The 16,669-nt window shown below is 40.9% G+C and overlaps 1 protein-coding gene across 2 annotated transcripts in view; it reads right to left on the bottom strand.

The window, feature by feature from the left end:
• Positions 1-6,740, bottom strand: part of me1 (malic enzyme 1, NADP(+)-dependent, cytosolic) — a 78,099-nt gene extending 71,359 nt beyond the window's left edge. The window contains exon 1 of one of the 2 annotated variants that reach the window (XM_085802785.1): positions 6,376-6,740. In XM_085802785.1, coding sequence (XP_085658911.1) covers positions 6,376-6,504 — 129 coding nt within the window. In that variant the 5' untranslated portion in view covers positions 6,505-6,740. The remainder of the gene's footprint in view (positions 1-6,375) is intronic. The other variant, XM_085802786.1, reaches the window with a different exon arrangement.
• Positions 6,741-16,669: the final 9,929 nt, after the last annotated feature.

The raw sequence follows: 16,669 nt of genomic DNA, 5'->3' as shown, positions 1-16,669 counted from the left end.
GAGCTTAACAGCCAAGGTTAACGGAATATCATTGTTTTTTTAATTGGCTATGAAGTCATTAACCAAAGTAATGACAAAGTAAAAAATCAACATTTGACCTGATAATGGGACCAGATGAGCTTCAATAAATGTGGAACATGGATGTTTTTCATGTGTGTTTCACTATATAGGACCAAAAATGTCAGCCTCGTGGTGGCTGAGGAGATGTCATGGGATCACCAAAGTCAAGAGCCTTCATCCTCTGGGAACCAGACGTCAATAGCAATCCTTGTTCTACGTCTTGAAATTTTCCAATCAGGACAAAAGCAACTGACCGACCGCTAATGTGGCCGCCATCTCACCAGCTCATCACAAGGCACATAATGTCACATTTGTTTAATCCTCAAAATCTGTCTTATGAGCCCTGAACAAACTCTGAAATGTAAAAACTACCAGTTGCAATGTGCTGGATCCTTTTCCTGGCAGCATACAAAGACTTCCTGGAATCATTGTTTTGCCAACATGATTGTGCCAACTAGCTGTCACAGCATTTTTTGTCTTGATGATAAGCTAAGACAGTCACACAGTTGCCTCGAGCTTCACATTTGTCTTGTTGACTTTGGTGTGGTATCAATCTTCTCATCTAATCTTCTTATATTTGTCCTCATTAGCACCACTAACTGCTCGTTGTTTGCTCCTGATTTCGTCCAATCAAAAGACCGTTAACAAAATATTGAAACCATAAAACCACTGCTGTATTTCCACAGATATCCATCAAAGGATTTTCCCTGTTGATTCTATGATGGATAGGGGCCGAGTGGCTGATAAATTTAGAAAGATTACCAAGGACCATGGGAACCTTGGTGAACAGCACAAACAAAGCATTGCTGCAACCCCTCTCCAAAACAGGAAACTGTCAACACAAAGCTTTTATAAGTCTTCAACGTGCAGAAAACAAACTTTATCCTCGTGTCATGCTGACATGGTGACTCAGTGGGAATCAAAGCTCCAGTCTGCGCTGGCTGAAGTCAGCGCCAAATCATGGCGCTGCTCTCTTCACTGGCACCTTTTCCCAATTGTGACATAATTCCATTAGAGTGCATGCACTGCTATAAAAACCTTATCGGGCCCTCGCCACAGACACAGACCGGCTGGAGCACATTATTATGTTTCACATGGAGAACTCAGCAAATCATTGACTGTACAACAATCAGCAAAGCACAGCACATACCTAAATGAGACCTCATACAGGAACATTTCCACTTTAGAATTAAGAGCTCAGCATACTTGTAGCCATTTGGTTGTTTGTTACTAAATTTGTTTATGTGGATCTGGTTTAAAGGAAAATGTAAACCCTAATGGAGAAAAAAATAAATCTTTTTTCTTTTTTCCTAGGAGCAAAAGTCGAATGAATGTCGAAGCCAAACCAGAATAAATTTAACATGAGTGACTAATGAATTCCAGTTGCAACAGAGAGTTATCAGGACTGTCGCCATTTGGCTTAACTGCACGTCGTCAATACCCAATCAGATATATTGCTGTTCTCTGCTTGCCAAGAACAAAAAATGTCTAGTTTTACAAGTCTTTCATCTAACAGATGACCTTGCAATATCATATTTGGAGCCTGTGGTTACAAATGGGGCATCCAATTGCAGCGATGTCTGGGCATGGGCTCCCCCATTTCATTGAGCGCTTGTAGGGTCAAATGATGCATAATGTTAGTGATTTTAAAAACCTCAATAAACAAAACGTTACTGTTTAATCAAGGGGATCAGTGTGTGTTTTCATGGCATTTAGCCCTAAAGGCTTGAATGACAGACCCATTTCTCACTGAGGGGCCTACTGTACTGTGTAGTCTTTTTACTTGTTATTGTCGGGTTTGATGCTTTTGTGCAAACAAGTAAAAATGTGGTTGTAAAACTGTAAAACAGATAGGAGCAGCAGTTCTTATTCTCCTTCAGCTTTATGACTGAGTGCACTTGTTACAATCACCATCACCTACAGTACAGAGCCAATGAATGGGCATCTGTTGGCCGCGGACACGCCGACAACTCAGTTCAGTGTTTGAGGTGAAACAGCATCCCTGATTGGGTGTTAAGAGTGTTTTTAAGGAGGCAGTTGTTGTTGTTGTTTTTCAGTCGGAACCAGCGTCAGAGAGACGTACTGAGGGCCGGGATTCACACAGATGCCTCATTAATGTGTGATCAAGCAGCGAGACAGAGGGCGTCTGTGGAGCGTGGCCAGCGCTCTCTTCCTCGCCACAGAGAACCCTTTCTACATCTCGCACCCCACTTCATCTCTTTATTGCACGGCGAAACACACACAAAACACACCTATAATATCCGCTTCCACCTCTGGAGAGGGGGAGGGAGGAGGGAGTGTTGAGTTAACTAAAGAGTAAGGTAAAGTTGTGAAGCTCTGCATGTGTATATACGTATATGTGTATGTGTGGATAGATTAAAAAGAAATCGAAGCCTGTCGGGGGGTGAGGACACGCCGCTCTCAGCGCTGCGTCCCCTCAGCATCAATTAGCAGGTTGTGCTGTGACCGAGTCCTGTTGGAGGTGAAGTGGGCCAGCTGAGGGAGGTAAACACACCTCACCCCCCACCCCCACCCCGCAGGCCTCGCTCAAATCAGAGGGAAGGCAACAATGTGCCACTGCCTGAGCCACAGAAGCCTGCCTGTGCCTGGCCACTAACACGCTTTAGCAGTCATTTCCTACCTTCTCCTCCAATTTCCTCGCCCCCAGTTCATGTACGGAGCTGACACTGGATGGTTCACCTGGCTGCATAAGCAACCTTTTTTTTCTGCTACTACTCTAAACCTAAGAGAGCCTGTGTTTTTGGGTCAGTTCAAGCCAGCTGATGAAAAGGTCAGGTTGACCATCAACAGTCACTCAGTAGCCTATGTGTTGTTCTCACATCTCACATTCGTCCGAAAAGATAAAAAGACAAAAACAAAAAACAGAAAACGGAAAATTGGAAATTCCCCCCTCGTTTTCCTTAACAAACGAGTTTACTGAGGAAAAAATACAGGCTCCTAACATCCTTGTTTCTGAAAGACTAAAGTCCAGTTCTTGTCTTGTAATTAATCCTATTAAACCGCACCTTTTTACAAAACAATAAAAACAGCACAAATTGTGAGCTCATTAAAGATGGCCAACTTTAAAGTGAGATGAAAAGCACTCTCGTAAAACAAAGAAAAAAGAACAGAGGCTCTCATAACATTCACTCTTAAACACCACTCTAAAGAAAGAGTGAGGAAACGGAGGAAGGATAAAGAGCAAGAGAGAAGAACAGTAAAGTGAACTGTAGAGAGAGATAACTTAAAATCCAGATCACAACAGAAGTCTTTTAAAATAGACAAAACATGCTGTAACATCCTTAGTGGTAGACCAATCATGATTCCACATGAATTTAGGTCAACACATGTTTAAGAGCCCCGTCGTACACTGGGTCCATTCAGGGCCCCCGAGGCGTAAATTGAGATGTAAACAAACAGTTTACTGGGCCAGGTCTGAGCACTGGAGCTATATAGGCCTCCAGGTTGACCTCTAAGTACAAACAGCCATCCTCCTACTTTAAAGAGAGAGGTTTTCAAATCAGATCAGTTAAGCAAATGTTCTCTTAACAACTTCAGGTTTCATTTAGAGAAATCAAAAAAGACAGGGTTTCAAGGCGGCACCACAAAGATTGACTGAGTACTTGAAGTCGGGTCATGATGTTGTGAGCTTACAGTACAAAAACAATCATGGATCACCTCACAGAGTCAATAGTAACCTCAGTCCTTTCCTTCAAATGCTCCAGTCTAAGGGATGATGACAAAAACAGCTTCAACCGCTTTTTCAGATTTCAGTCAAGTTTTTGTCATTTGACCATTTGTTAGTTTTAGTCTCTTCTCAGTCAACATTAACCATCAGTCTACTTTTTGTCAGTGATGTCTTTGAACGCCACCGCCTATGGCTGTTGTCATCTATGTGTACAGTCACCATGGCTACAGATGTCTCTCTGCTCTGCAGCAGTCCAGACTGACTCATCATCCAGTTGACATTTTCCACCCCTGGTCTGTTTGAACAGACCCACATCAGTCTCTCATCTTATCTTGCCCCAACTCTTTCCTCTGTACCAACATCTTCACAAGGATGCTTTTTGTTTTCTGAGTTAAGACTGAGAGGAGATGCTTTATTATCACATAAATGAAGAGCCAACTTGAGTACAGGAACTTATTCATTGCTACTGATAGCAGCCTTAACTGATAACTGACTGAAAATAATGCAAATGTTACAGCATGAGATAATGGTAACGAAAAACACATAATGTTGTAAGGTGTTCCTTATCAATACTTTTTGAAACAGGTTAAAGCAGCCAAATCAACTCCTAAAACTGCAGGTTTCTGAATAAGACTCACATTAATGTTTTTGTTCATTGAATACCATTAAAAATATGCCATCAATTGATTGATATCTGTTTCTCATGTAAATTTGGGGATTTTGTTGTTCTTCAGACAAAATTAATTAAATGTCAGCATCATCCACCTCTTACCTACCTAGACAAGGAAACATGACATTTTGAACTCACCTATATTACAAAAGGTGTCCTAATTTGTTCCTATTAGTCATTATATCTGTGTGTACACACACACAGTACACACACGCTCACTTCTCTCACCCTCCCACAGCATGCACACTTACACACATGAAAACAAACACACACACACAGGGTTGATGTGCACTATGTGGCGGTCTCAGGAGTGGAGTCATTAACTTGCCTAACAAACAGGCCTCTGTGCAGCCACCACCACACCACCGCCCCTCACCCCCAAACACACTGGCCTGTTTGAACTCCACTGTCTCACTTATCAGCTCAGTGTTGACACCACCCAGGCTGGCAGCTCCTTCAGCTGCGCTAAACTGCCCACAGCTTTTATCAGACAGGAACAGCCATCATGCTAAAAAATGCACAGCGATCTGAGTCTGCCATGTTTTGGGATATTGTATCTAAATTGTTACATAAACCAGAATAGCTTCAAGATATGGTACAGATAGGGCTAAAGTTTTAATGTTTTTTGTTTTGTTTTTTTTCAAATGGGGAAATGTGAGAGCACAGGCATCAGGTCAGTGGGTAAAAATAGACTGAAGAAGTGCTCTAAAATAAGCCAGACCGTGACAAAAACAGTCAAGATTACGCTCTGTGTTTCCAAGGCTCACTTGACATAAGAGTAACCCTGTATTCAGCCAGTTGTTTTTGATGGTCAGTCAGCACCATGGACAGAGACCCTGTCACCACAGCCTGACCTCTGGGGCCCCCGTCCCATATGACACAAACCAGAGGGAAAACACTGGAAGGGCTCAAAGGCTGCCAGACACTCTTTTGTTAAGGATACATTTACAGTATGGGAAAAAATACCTCAGGCAAATTCAACAGTACAGTGTGGTCATAAGAACTATGTAGGAGACTCAGCAGAGTACAATGAAAGGCTTTTAGCCACAATAACATGCAAAGTCATGCTGTTACTGCGTGATCTGGGCTGTAAGGAAGCTGATCAGCATTATTTATTGCACGATTAAGCAACTTTGAACATTGTTCCTCAATTTGCCTTGAGAAAAGAAAGCGAAAACAAACTTTATATTATTCACAGATGCCGTAAAAGACCTTGTCTTGGCATGAAATCAGCTTTTAAACTGATTTCTCAGCAGCTTCTCACAATGTGCTGAATCACAGACTGTGGTCTTTGTGGGCAGGGACTGACAGGCTCGAGACATCAGTCAGTCTGATAATAAATCGATAATAACTAGACGGCTGAGTCGCTGTAAGGTAATACCTGACAAAGCAATATTAACAAAAGCCCCTCGCTGTGTGACAGCAGCGTTTGGTCGCTTTAAATCTAAATATAACCGCGTCTAAAGCTGATACCTAAACCTCCTGGCTAATGCTGCATTCACGAGCTCCTCAAGGGCTCGGACAGGAGGTCTGGAAATCATAAACAACACCTGTAACATATTAAACGCATGCCTCAAATCAAAGATATGCTTGATAGTTACTGCTTATATCGTGAGTGCACGAGAAACGTTACTCAATATGTAGCAACACAAGTCCTTTGTAAGCTACGTGTCAATCTTTAACATTAGCATTATAGCCACTTGTTAGCCAGACGTTGTTGTGGGATTAATACTTGTTATCACTCTCCAGTCACTAAATATTGGTTAAACCTGATCTATTGTGACATTTTAGTAAATTAAAGTGCATAATATTCGCATCTCTCTTCGCCAACATTGGCATCTAACGTCCGTTTCTGCCATTTCCAACCGCACCTGAAGGCATCATCAGCTTGCTTGACAACCTTATCGTTCATAGAAACAAAATGAAAACTTTACACAACTGTTGTGTGTAAACTCACCTTGTTGAGGTGAGGGTTTCGGGTAACATCGTAGCCCCTCTTCTTGGTGTACACGAAGGTTTTCTTCGTTTCCTCGGACTTGTGCATCTCCGTTTCCACAGACTCCCGTCGGACCAGACCGTGTGCCATGTTGATGCCTCTTTAAATAGAGCGACGCCGGTGAACTATTGTGAACTCAACAAGTGGATGCGCCACACACACGCCGAGCTGGTCGCACGTTTAGTCTGTTGGTTGGTGGTGGTGATGATTCAAATGAAGAGGAACCGGCTTCTCCTTTATCAATGAGGCAGTTTTATTGTTCTCAATAATTCACCGGTGATCTTGATAGCAGGAGAGTGCAGCGCCTGTCAACAACAGGTGCACACGAGATCAGTTAGCTACTGCAACACAGAGCAGCTATGAACCAAAATACATGTTTTTTCCCCCCTCGTTTTGCTTCAATTTGTGTATGAAGCCAGGATTAAATTCTTAAATATGACATAATTTCTTTGAGAGGGTTTTATTTTTGGTTGATTTATGTAGTAAAAACTTTTTTTTAATTATTTCCTTACATGGATTAGGTTGAGCGGGTTAATATCAATGTGAAAATATACAAAATCCAATCAACTAAACCCTTCTGAGCCTCAGTCAGAGGAAAAGCCTCCCCTAAAATAATCATATTTACTCCCTTTTAACTAATTCTCAATGGATTGATTAAAATAATGTAATGGGCTGGACTGAATTTAAGTAACTACACCTACCTTTACCTTCGTCAACAATTTAGTTCATTTTCAATTCTTAATGTTTATAATTTTTTTTTAATTAAGAGCATTTGAAGACATTAAAACGATATAGTCAGGGAATGAGACAGTGAGAAAATAAAGATGATGTTATTTTGTGTCATGTGTGACTTTGTTATTTTTTTTCTCCCTTAAGGTTTCAACGAGTCATGTCATCTGTGACAAACACCTAACCGAGATCATTTTACAACATGATGTGTCTGAAGGCTGTGACAAGAGTCAGGATATTTGTGGCCAAGGTCAAACTTCAGCCCTCACACAGTTACAGAAGCAAAGTTATGCAACATTAGGCGGCAGTGAGTTTGACAGTCAGGCATGAAGGCATACTGAGGCGTTCTGGGAGGGTGCAAACGGTTATTCAACCCTCAGTCTATATACCTCATGTTGATGGGGTGATGGCTCCAATTTCCCAACCACAGTCTTGCCATGAAAACAGCTGGTCTGTTGGCGCTAGTCAATATAGGTCAGCATATTTTAGCATTTTTATCTTTGTTCAGTCAGATGTTTAAATTATTTCTCTGGTTCCTCCATGCCTGTCTTCATTACCAAGGATTCCCTGTGAGTGTGTGTCACTGAGATAAAGGGAGGTTGAACTGAGGGTGAGGACGCCTTATATCTCATTTTACACCGAGTTAAGGCCAAGATTGTAAAGATGGCTGCGCAGATAATGACACCTGAGTGTGTTGGTAAAACAGAGAGTGTTATAACGTAAACAGAAACCTCATAAATTGTATCAGCGTTGAAAGGTTCTCAGGACTTTTGAGGATTAAGTTTCTTTTTTTTATGTCTTCCTCCCTCATCTCTTCTCCTACATACACAACCTCCCAATAGTACTTTGAGTGCAGAAATGGCCTGATCCTGTTGTACCTTGACATCATTTCTTCACATTTTTCCTGCCATATAGTTGCTGCAATGTCATCATGCTGCTATTACTAAAGAGATTCATATCTATGTCTCTTCTTTGATTTCTCCATTATGTTGTCTGAAGTTTCTGTTGATCTGGATTGTATAATTATATATAGTGTTATCTACAATACATGCAATACTTGCACTCTGGTCAGCTGGAGTGATAAACGCTACCAACGCAGTCCTACCCACGGCCTGTGGAGGTTCACATGGGGTCACTTGGAATTTGTACTGCGTGTTTCCCTCTGGCAACAGACTCAGTGCCAGGCTCCTTTGTCCATTAGGCTCAGGGTCAACATTAGACTTCTGCCAAACGGACAGACCTGACTAAGCTCTGTGAGACTACTCAGGCTCTAACCCTGATCAGCAGTTACTGGTCCGGACCAGACAGACACACTGCAGTGCACACACCATGCAAGTTTTGTCTCCCCCCCCCCCTTATTATGAAATATCTGGGAGGTTTTGAAGTCTTGAAAAATAGGCGTTTTGACATCATATAAAATACTATTAGTGTACATTTATCTAAAACATCTACAGATGTTATTTCATGAGTGTGTAATGCATGCATGCTGTGCACGTCTCCTTCATCTGGTTGATTTTAAGGTGGAACAGCAAACAAACCGGTAACTGTTGACAGATTGTGATTAAAGGTCCAGTGTGTAATAATTGGCAAAATCTGAATACTACCCATGAATATATTTGTGTGTTTAATCGCTATAAAATAAAATAATAGTTGTTTATGCCCTTTAAAAGGAAGAAGAGCTGAAAACAAAGCTGTGGTGTATAAAAAATTTAGCAGTTCTTGTTTGTTGGGAACTATCCATCAAATATCTGAAATTGACAAATTGATCTCGAATATGCCAGGGCTACCTAGTGGAGACATGAGTTAACTTGGTGTTGCTCTCCACCACTGGAGACACCTTTTCACAACAAAGGAATGATACAGTATGTGTTGCTGGCTGCCTGCAGCTTTTCTTCTGCACCAGTAAGAAAAAGCTATCAATATTAACCTTGGCAAAACCTACAAATTCTTTCATTGAGCCGTTTATCACTGACTGCAACCACAACATGGCCTTGCATGTACATGAACATAAAAATCATTTCCAAATCTGAGAAGATACATTTTTCACCAGACATAGGTCAGATAATGAAAGGTATGAATAATGTAGAAAAACAACTGAAGCTGAAGACTTGGACTGGTAGCAGCTGCTTTGCTGAGGTCAGTGTTTGATATTGATCAATGTCTCCTGCCAAAGCAGCTCCTTATATAGCAGCACAAAGCCAAGCCCCTCCTGATCACCCTGTTTATCAGGCTTTCATCCCCTGTTTGAATGACTAAGCTGGATGACAAACATCTGTGTCTGTATCATTAGGGCAGTCTGGAAGTTATTTTTGAGGTTCAGGCATTTTGCCAGTTGGCACGGGCAGGGCATGAGGAATGCAGAGAGCGTTTGGGAAGCACCATCGGCCCACCCATTGAGGGCGATCACAGCTCTAAAACAGCTGGAGGCTGTCAGGAAAGTCATCTACCTGGTTGTAACGTGTGTATATGTGAACAAATTAAGAGATAACAATGGGATTCTAATATGCCTGTATTATGAAACGGCTAGAAATTGGACAACTCTATATTTCCCACAGACCTTTTGTCAATAAAACAGGGTGGGCTTTTATTGAATAATTTATTGTTACTTGCTTCCAAAAGAAAAAAAGTTTTATTCGTATGAAATTTCACAATATTCATGTGAAATCGCCTAATTTCATAATATTGCCTATGGCAATTAAATTTGAAAAGTACAACAACCTCAAGATGTTTCCAGATATATTCCATTTGCTACATTTATATTTACTAGTTGACAGGAAAGGAAATATAAAATCAAGCTACTGCAAAAAAGAGGAAATATCTCTTGTTAAGGGGACACATTGGGAAAAAAATCAAAGAATTATAAGTTAGTTAATTTACCGTAGTTCCTCTCCCCTTCATTCCTGGACATCTCTCTCAAGGGCCTGGCTTTCGAACAGCAAGTAGAAAAACAAAACAACAAATGAATACCAGTTCTATTCCCTGATAATAAAAAAAGCAGCGTAATAGACAGTGAAACCATGTGCAGAAAACTACCCCGTGCTGCCATGTGCAAAAGCTAGGCTATTCAGAATCATATAATGCTCTGGTTAATGTTACTGTTATATTTTGAACAATTTTACCATGGTGTGTTCACCTCGGTCTATTCACCACTGTAGCTGTTCCTAACCTCAGGGGCATTAATAAAAATGTAAGGAGTTTAGTAAGAATCAATGTGGGATAGGCTATTTACTTCTGCTATTTTAGTTATGTGTCAAATTTAGCCTCCAGCTGTGTAGTAAATCTAGGCCCTGCTCTTCTTTTACTCCTTTCAGTTGGAAACATTAAAACGTTCACTTCCTGTGTCCCAGGACAGAGTTAGCAGAGAGCAGGTGTACGCCAATAAATGTACCTGTATATTAAAGGCTTTTATGAACAGAGTATAGGCTACATCCTGATCTTGCAAGATAGAGCATTTATCAAAAGGAAAAGAGAAAAAAAAGACTATTAGAAACAGACAGAAATTGGCATTAGAGAGGTATTTGAAATCAAAAGGTGCTGCACAGGGCAGCTGTAAGACTTGCATTGCAGTTTGAGTAATGAAGCTCTGTGAGTTCTCAGTCGGTGGATGAGGATCAACAGTCAACCGGTCAAGGGTCACCGTCAAGCTGACCTGTTGCAACACCACCGGAGGCTCTGCAGATGATAAAAGAGAACATAAAAGCATGCAATTACTGATGATGTAAGGATAAAATAAAAGGCCATGCAGCCACACCTAGTTAATATTAAAGGGATAGTTCAACATTTTGGCAAATTGGCCCATTGCCATAATCGCTATAGTCATAGCAGTAGGTTCATTACCTTTAATTGTAGGTGTAAGCTATTTTCAGTACGGCGGAGCGCAGCAGCTGGCTGCTCAGAGCTACGCTATGGAGGCTAACGGAATTTCTTGGTTTCCCTCATTAAACTCATGCAAATTAATACATCCCAAAACTCCTCAGCGCTTTTGTAGACATAGTTGTGACTCTGCACAACCACCACGCTATGAGATAATGACGGGAACGATACGAAACGGAGCCGTAAATACAATTCGAGGTAAATTCATACAAAACGCTGATGCGCGTTGCGTTCAGGGACAGTTTTTCAGCAAGCAGTCTCCGTCTTTACCCTGTATTTACCTCGAAAACGGCTCCGGTTTGTCTCGTTCCGTCATTATCTCATAGCGTGGTGGTTGTGCAGGTCACAACTCACTGTCTACAAAAGCGCAATGAATTTTGAGTTTTGGGATGTTGAATTTGATGAGTTTAATGAGGGAAAGTTCAATTTTGAAAATTCCCATTAGCCTCCATAGCGTAGCTCTGAGCAGCCAGCTGCTGCGCTCCGCCGTACTGAAAATAGCTTACACCTACAATTAAAGGTAATGAACCTACTGCTATGACTATAGCGATTATGGCAATGGGCCAATTTGCCAAAATGTTGAACTATCCCTTTAACTTGACAATTGTATAGTAAGTGGCAACAAGCTGTTTTTCTTTTGATCTCATTTGCATCTACTCTCCTTCAACTGCTCATGACCCTGTTGAAACAGCTGTTTTATAGACGTAATCTCCTGTTATTGCATCTTGCATCAACAGGCACAATCCTGACTCACGCACACACTCGCATGCACACATACAGAGAGAGAGACGAGAGACTTAATGTAAATTCCCAATCCATGCAGTCTGCATCATACACAGCCGTCTCTCTCTCTCGCTCTCTTTCGTCTGTGTTTTGACTCTTGTTTATCCCTGTGGGGCTTTTCTGGTCAGGAAGAGGAGGAGGCAGCAGACAAAGATAAATACAATTACTGAGAATCAAATCACCCACAAACACATGGTTTTCTGTCCCCACCTTCATTTATTCTGCTGTATACTGACAGCAACACCTGGCCGTACTTCCTGCACCGGAGCTGATGGTAAAGGATTCTCAAACATGGTTGTTAAATGTAATTACAGTCACAGGCTGTATGGAGTCAGGAAAACATACACTTCTGATTGCACTGACACCTCACTGTATAAACTATAAGGCAGAGAGTGCAAATGAAGTTTTGAGCATTATGGGCGTTTGTTGACTTATCTGCCCTTTAAAGGGATAGTTCAACATTTTGGCAAATTGGCCCATTGCCATAATCCCTATAGTTTTAGGAGTAGGTTCGTTACCTTTAATTGTCAGTGCAAGCTATTTTTAGAACAGCAGAGCAGAGTCGCGAGCTGCTCAGAGCTACGCTACGGAGGCTAATGGGATTTGATGAGTTAATTACAACAATTAAAGGAAACAAACCTACTCCTAAAACTATTATATAGGGATTATGGCAATGAGCCAATGGGCTCTATGCACAGCTCCACCACTTCCTTGTCTTACATTATTGGACAAACTGATTAATCCAGGTGTGTCTGACCATTGTGTCTACTCAGACACACCTGGATTAATCAGTTTGTCCATAAAATATATGGACACCCTGGAATTGAAGGACCTGCCTTAAATTCAGGAAGTGGTGGAGCTGTGCATAGAGCCCATTTGCCAAAATGTTGAACTATCCCTTTAAGATAAGGAAAGAAACCAAATCCTGAACAAGTCCTAATAATAGAATATCATCAATAACTCCTCATAGGATCTTCATCATATTTGCCAGTGTCATCAGTAACATATTTTATACTCACATAAAAAGGTTTTGTGAACAGCTGCAATTTAACAGTATAGACTGGTGGTAGATAATCTGTCTTTGTCATTTTGGGCCATTAAACCTATTTAAAGATATTTTATTTTAATCTTTACACAGTCACATTTTGTTTTATTTAGGTTTTGTGGTTTTGTAACTTCCCCTGAAAAGTACCCTCGGGGGCAAATGAAGCCTTAGATTCTTAATTAAACCGTCTGTTTTCTGTTGCTGTTTGTCAGTAGTGAATCTCTAACATACGAGCACTGGACAAACTGACTGGCCGATATCCAGTATACAAGAATTGAAGGCCAAATTTGTCCCTTACATCCTACATTAAATGAAAACAGAGCTGCTGTGCATGATTTGAGACTCTTTGCCTAAATGAAAAACTAATGTGGTCACTCAAGTATGGACTGAGATTTGTTTCAGTGGTGGGAACAAAATCTCAAACAAAGAATCAGGCAAAATGAGTAGTGAAGGTAAATGGAAATCGTTTCAAGCCAAAACCACTTTTGTTTGTTTTCTTTGCCACATCTTTTTGCTCAATTACATGTACAGTAGAAGGGGGTGGGGGGGCAGTTGCACCTATGTTGGTCTCTCACCCAGCAGCTGCTGACAAATGGGGATAAAGCTAATTGGCACTCCTACCAATGGTTCTGAGTAGATTAGACATGGTTCAAAGCAGCGAAATTAAACTTCTCCAAACCAACAGTCCCACACCTATTTCTCACTACAACTGGCCAGCTGTGTAGAGGTGAGAAAGTAACCTCTCTCCTCAACTTCTAACTCTTCACAGCACATTTAGTATGAGAAACCAAGTTCAATACTATTAATAAATCTTAGCGAGACAACATTTCCTTTGAGTGTGGCCATTAGGATTGGATATAAACACGTTCGATTTCCAAAATGGTGGAAAGACAGATAATTCAAACCACCTTCTCTCCTTTCACCTGGAATGTATCCTGTATATTTACCAGGATGAGATCTGCATCACAAAAATGTGAGATTTTCCTCAGGGGATAAAGGTGTTGAGAGACAGGAGTCTATGAGACGAATGGATTAGAGCACACATACGTGAAGGTGTGTGTGCTCACCTGTCACGGCCGCCAAGCTAGTTTGACCTTTCAGCTTCTTTCATTATCACGACCTTGGACCAATAAACTCTACCTACAACGAGCTCTGTGCGTTTTTAATTCTGCACTAGTGCATGGGCTCGCAACCTTTCCCATAGTTAACAATTCCACAATTCCCCAAGGTTTTCAAAATCTATTCCACTCTTAAGAACTGGCAGCGTCCGAGTTTGATCACTGGCAGAGGACGAAGATAAGAATGAGAACCACATTTCTTCCCTTTAGGTACTTTTATGAAGCCATAACCGTCGTTGTTTGGACCTAGAACAGAACACACACAAAGGAGCTCAGAGGGATTGGGTCTGCTGAGCACCTTCAGCACCAGCGGAGGAAATGGGTGGATGTTTTGGAGGGATTCCTGAGGAGCGCTGCGCTTCCAACTCTGCTGCTATACATACATACATGACTTCCCTTACCCCTTTCTCTCGCTCTCCTATGAGCCCATACATGACCTCCCCCCAGCCCCCAAATCAATGGGCCCTTTCACTGATCACTCTGACATAATGACCCACTGTTTGAGTCCATGGATATTTGGGGGAGAGGTGGAAAAAGAGAGAGCTTTAAGCTGCAGCTTTTCTGTCTTGCATTATTAGAGAGAGCTGAGTTGACATGTGTGTACTGCAAGAGGGAGCTTGATCATAATAGGCTGGGTTGGGTTAAGGAAGCCCTGAACATATCCTGAGGAAGCTGCTGCTGAGCCTTTGCTTTACAAGGATATACTGTATGAATAGGTCAATATGTGTGGCAAAGGTACTGCCCTCAGACTAATGTTTTTATGCCAATTGATAACTTTATTTGGGGGATTTCTGAAAACATTTTCCACCTATCATATGTAGAACAAACTACACCTATACTCTTCAGCACATCAGTACTACCTCTATTTAGTGAAAGGTGTCTGTACACCTTTATCTGTGTACTCCTTCCTGGTTGAAAATATATCAGGTTGACAGTAAACATATCAAATGTGCAGAATTACAGGTTTGTGTTTTATGTTACATATCTGATTCTGCACTACTGTAGCTTTCCTGGCACAAAGCTGCTTCACAATACACTCTAACTCCTCATTGTCACTCTTGGTGACTGTATTGATTGATGAGACAGTTTATACACATTAGAGATGATAAAACACAGTCTAATTCTTGTGTTTACTTGTTACTGCGGCACTTCCTTAAATGCTTAAGGAGGAGCGGCTGTTGACGGTGTTCTCTTAAGTGCGAGAAGTTTCCACACACATCCCATTGTACAGGGACATATGGCTTAAATTAAACAGTAAACAGTAAACCATTGGAGCTTGTAGGAAAGAGTATAAAATGTAATTAACGTTAACAAGCAGCATCAGGCTATCAGTGCATTTCTTTCCACCTGCTCTTTCAATGTTCATTTTTTATGTTTAAAAGCCTTAGAAAAATACTTGGTCACACTATACAACTTTGGCCTAGGTGGAAAAGTGAGTGTATCACTAAAAAGAAAAGAATGAGGATTTATATGGACCACTAAAGACTCTACCCGTTCTTAAAATAAAATGTGACGCATCGATGAATGAAATATTTCAATCACATTTTCCACATGTTTTGGTTTGTCTTCTTCCTCTGTAATGGTTTTACCAGCACCTACTGGAAAATTAGCGCCACCAACTGTTTATCACGATGCACTCAACTCCTAATACTCACATAATGTAGCATACTAGTTTACTATAATACTTAAACAAGAGTGGATGGAAATAAAGACTGATTTGCCGAATATTTGTAATAAAACTTTGTGCTCAATTTAGACGGAGGCAATTTAATCTATGTCTTGCTCCAGAGAACCATTAGTTGACAGTCTGTTAACATGTCTGTCCAAAAGTGCTTTTATCCTCTTTTGAAAGATTTACACAATAGCTGCTGCGGTATTATATGTCAATCATAAAAAGTGAGTCGAAATCAAATTTGTCAATCTTTAAACTACATAATAAAGTTAGACCAATTTTTAAATGAACTTTTCAATAACACTGTCAAACAATAAGTCTGGCTCATCTGGCACAGACCATAGACCTCAGTGTGTGTGTGTTGCTACTTGCAAGCATGAATGAGACGGTGTGTTTTGGCTCTTGTAATAATGACTGTGCCTACAAAACAAGGTGTGCCAGTGAACTCAGTATGACAGAAAGAATGGAAAAAAGCTGCCAGGTCAAGGTTTGCCGAACAGAGCTGAACGAGGCATTGAACACGTTGGATGGCAAGGATTCGGACGGCAGAGACAGAGGAGCTTCTCCAGTCAAACTACTAAATGGCATTTGGCAGAATGAGCAAAGAGACGTCATCACTGCTCTTCAACAAAACCTCCTTTCTTCTCTGGGGAAAGAGGACAGAGATTAGTGTGTTAACTTAGTCGCACAGTGTGTTTATGTAACCTTTTTGACCCCACACAATATGTGAGTCTCTCTTCATGTCTTTCAACATGAAAACACACAGAGTCTTTTCTACTTTCCCTGATTCATTCCTATTGTATGATTATTTTCAGGCTTGTGGAGACTTGTTTGCTTGTCTATGTTGTTGTGTGTGTGTGTGTGTTTCATAACAAAGAGCACATGCAAAATCAGTTTTCACATCATAAAATTTAATTTATGTCTATATTTATATGACCCAAATATGTATAGCTACTCAGCATCATATTAAACATTACAATTGCTAAATTCAGGAGCACCCTTCTTCTTTTTTTGTATATATTTAGTGGTTCTTCT

This window comes from Trachurus japonicus, chromosome 16 (genome assembly GCF_045865225.1).
Source record: "Trachurus japonicus isolate A0001 chromosome 16, Traja_1.0".
NCBI lineage: Eukaryota > Metazoa > Chordata > Actinopteri > Carangiformes > Carangidae > Trachurus > Trachurus japonicus.
Note: the sequence above shows the minus strand (reverse complement) of the source record. Positions and strands in the feature narration are given on the sequence as shown.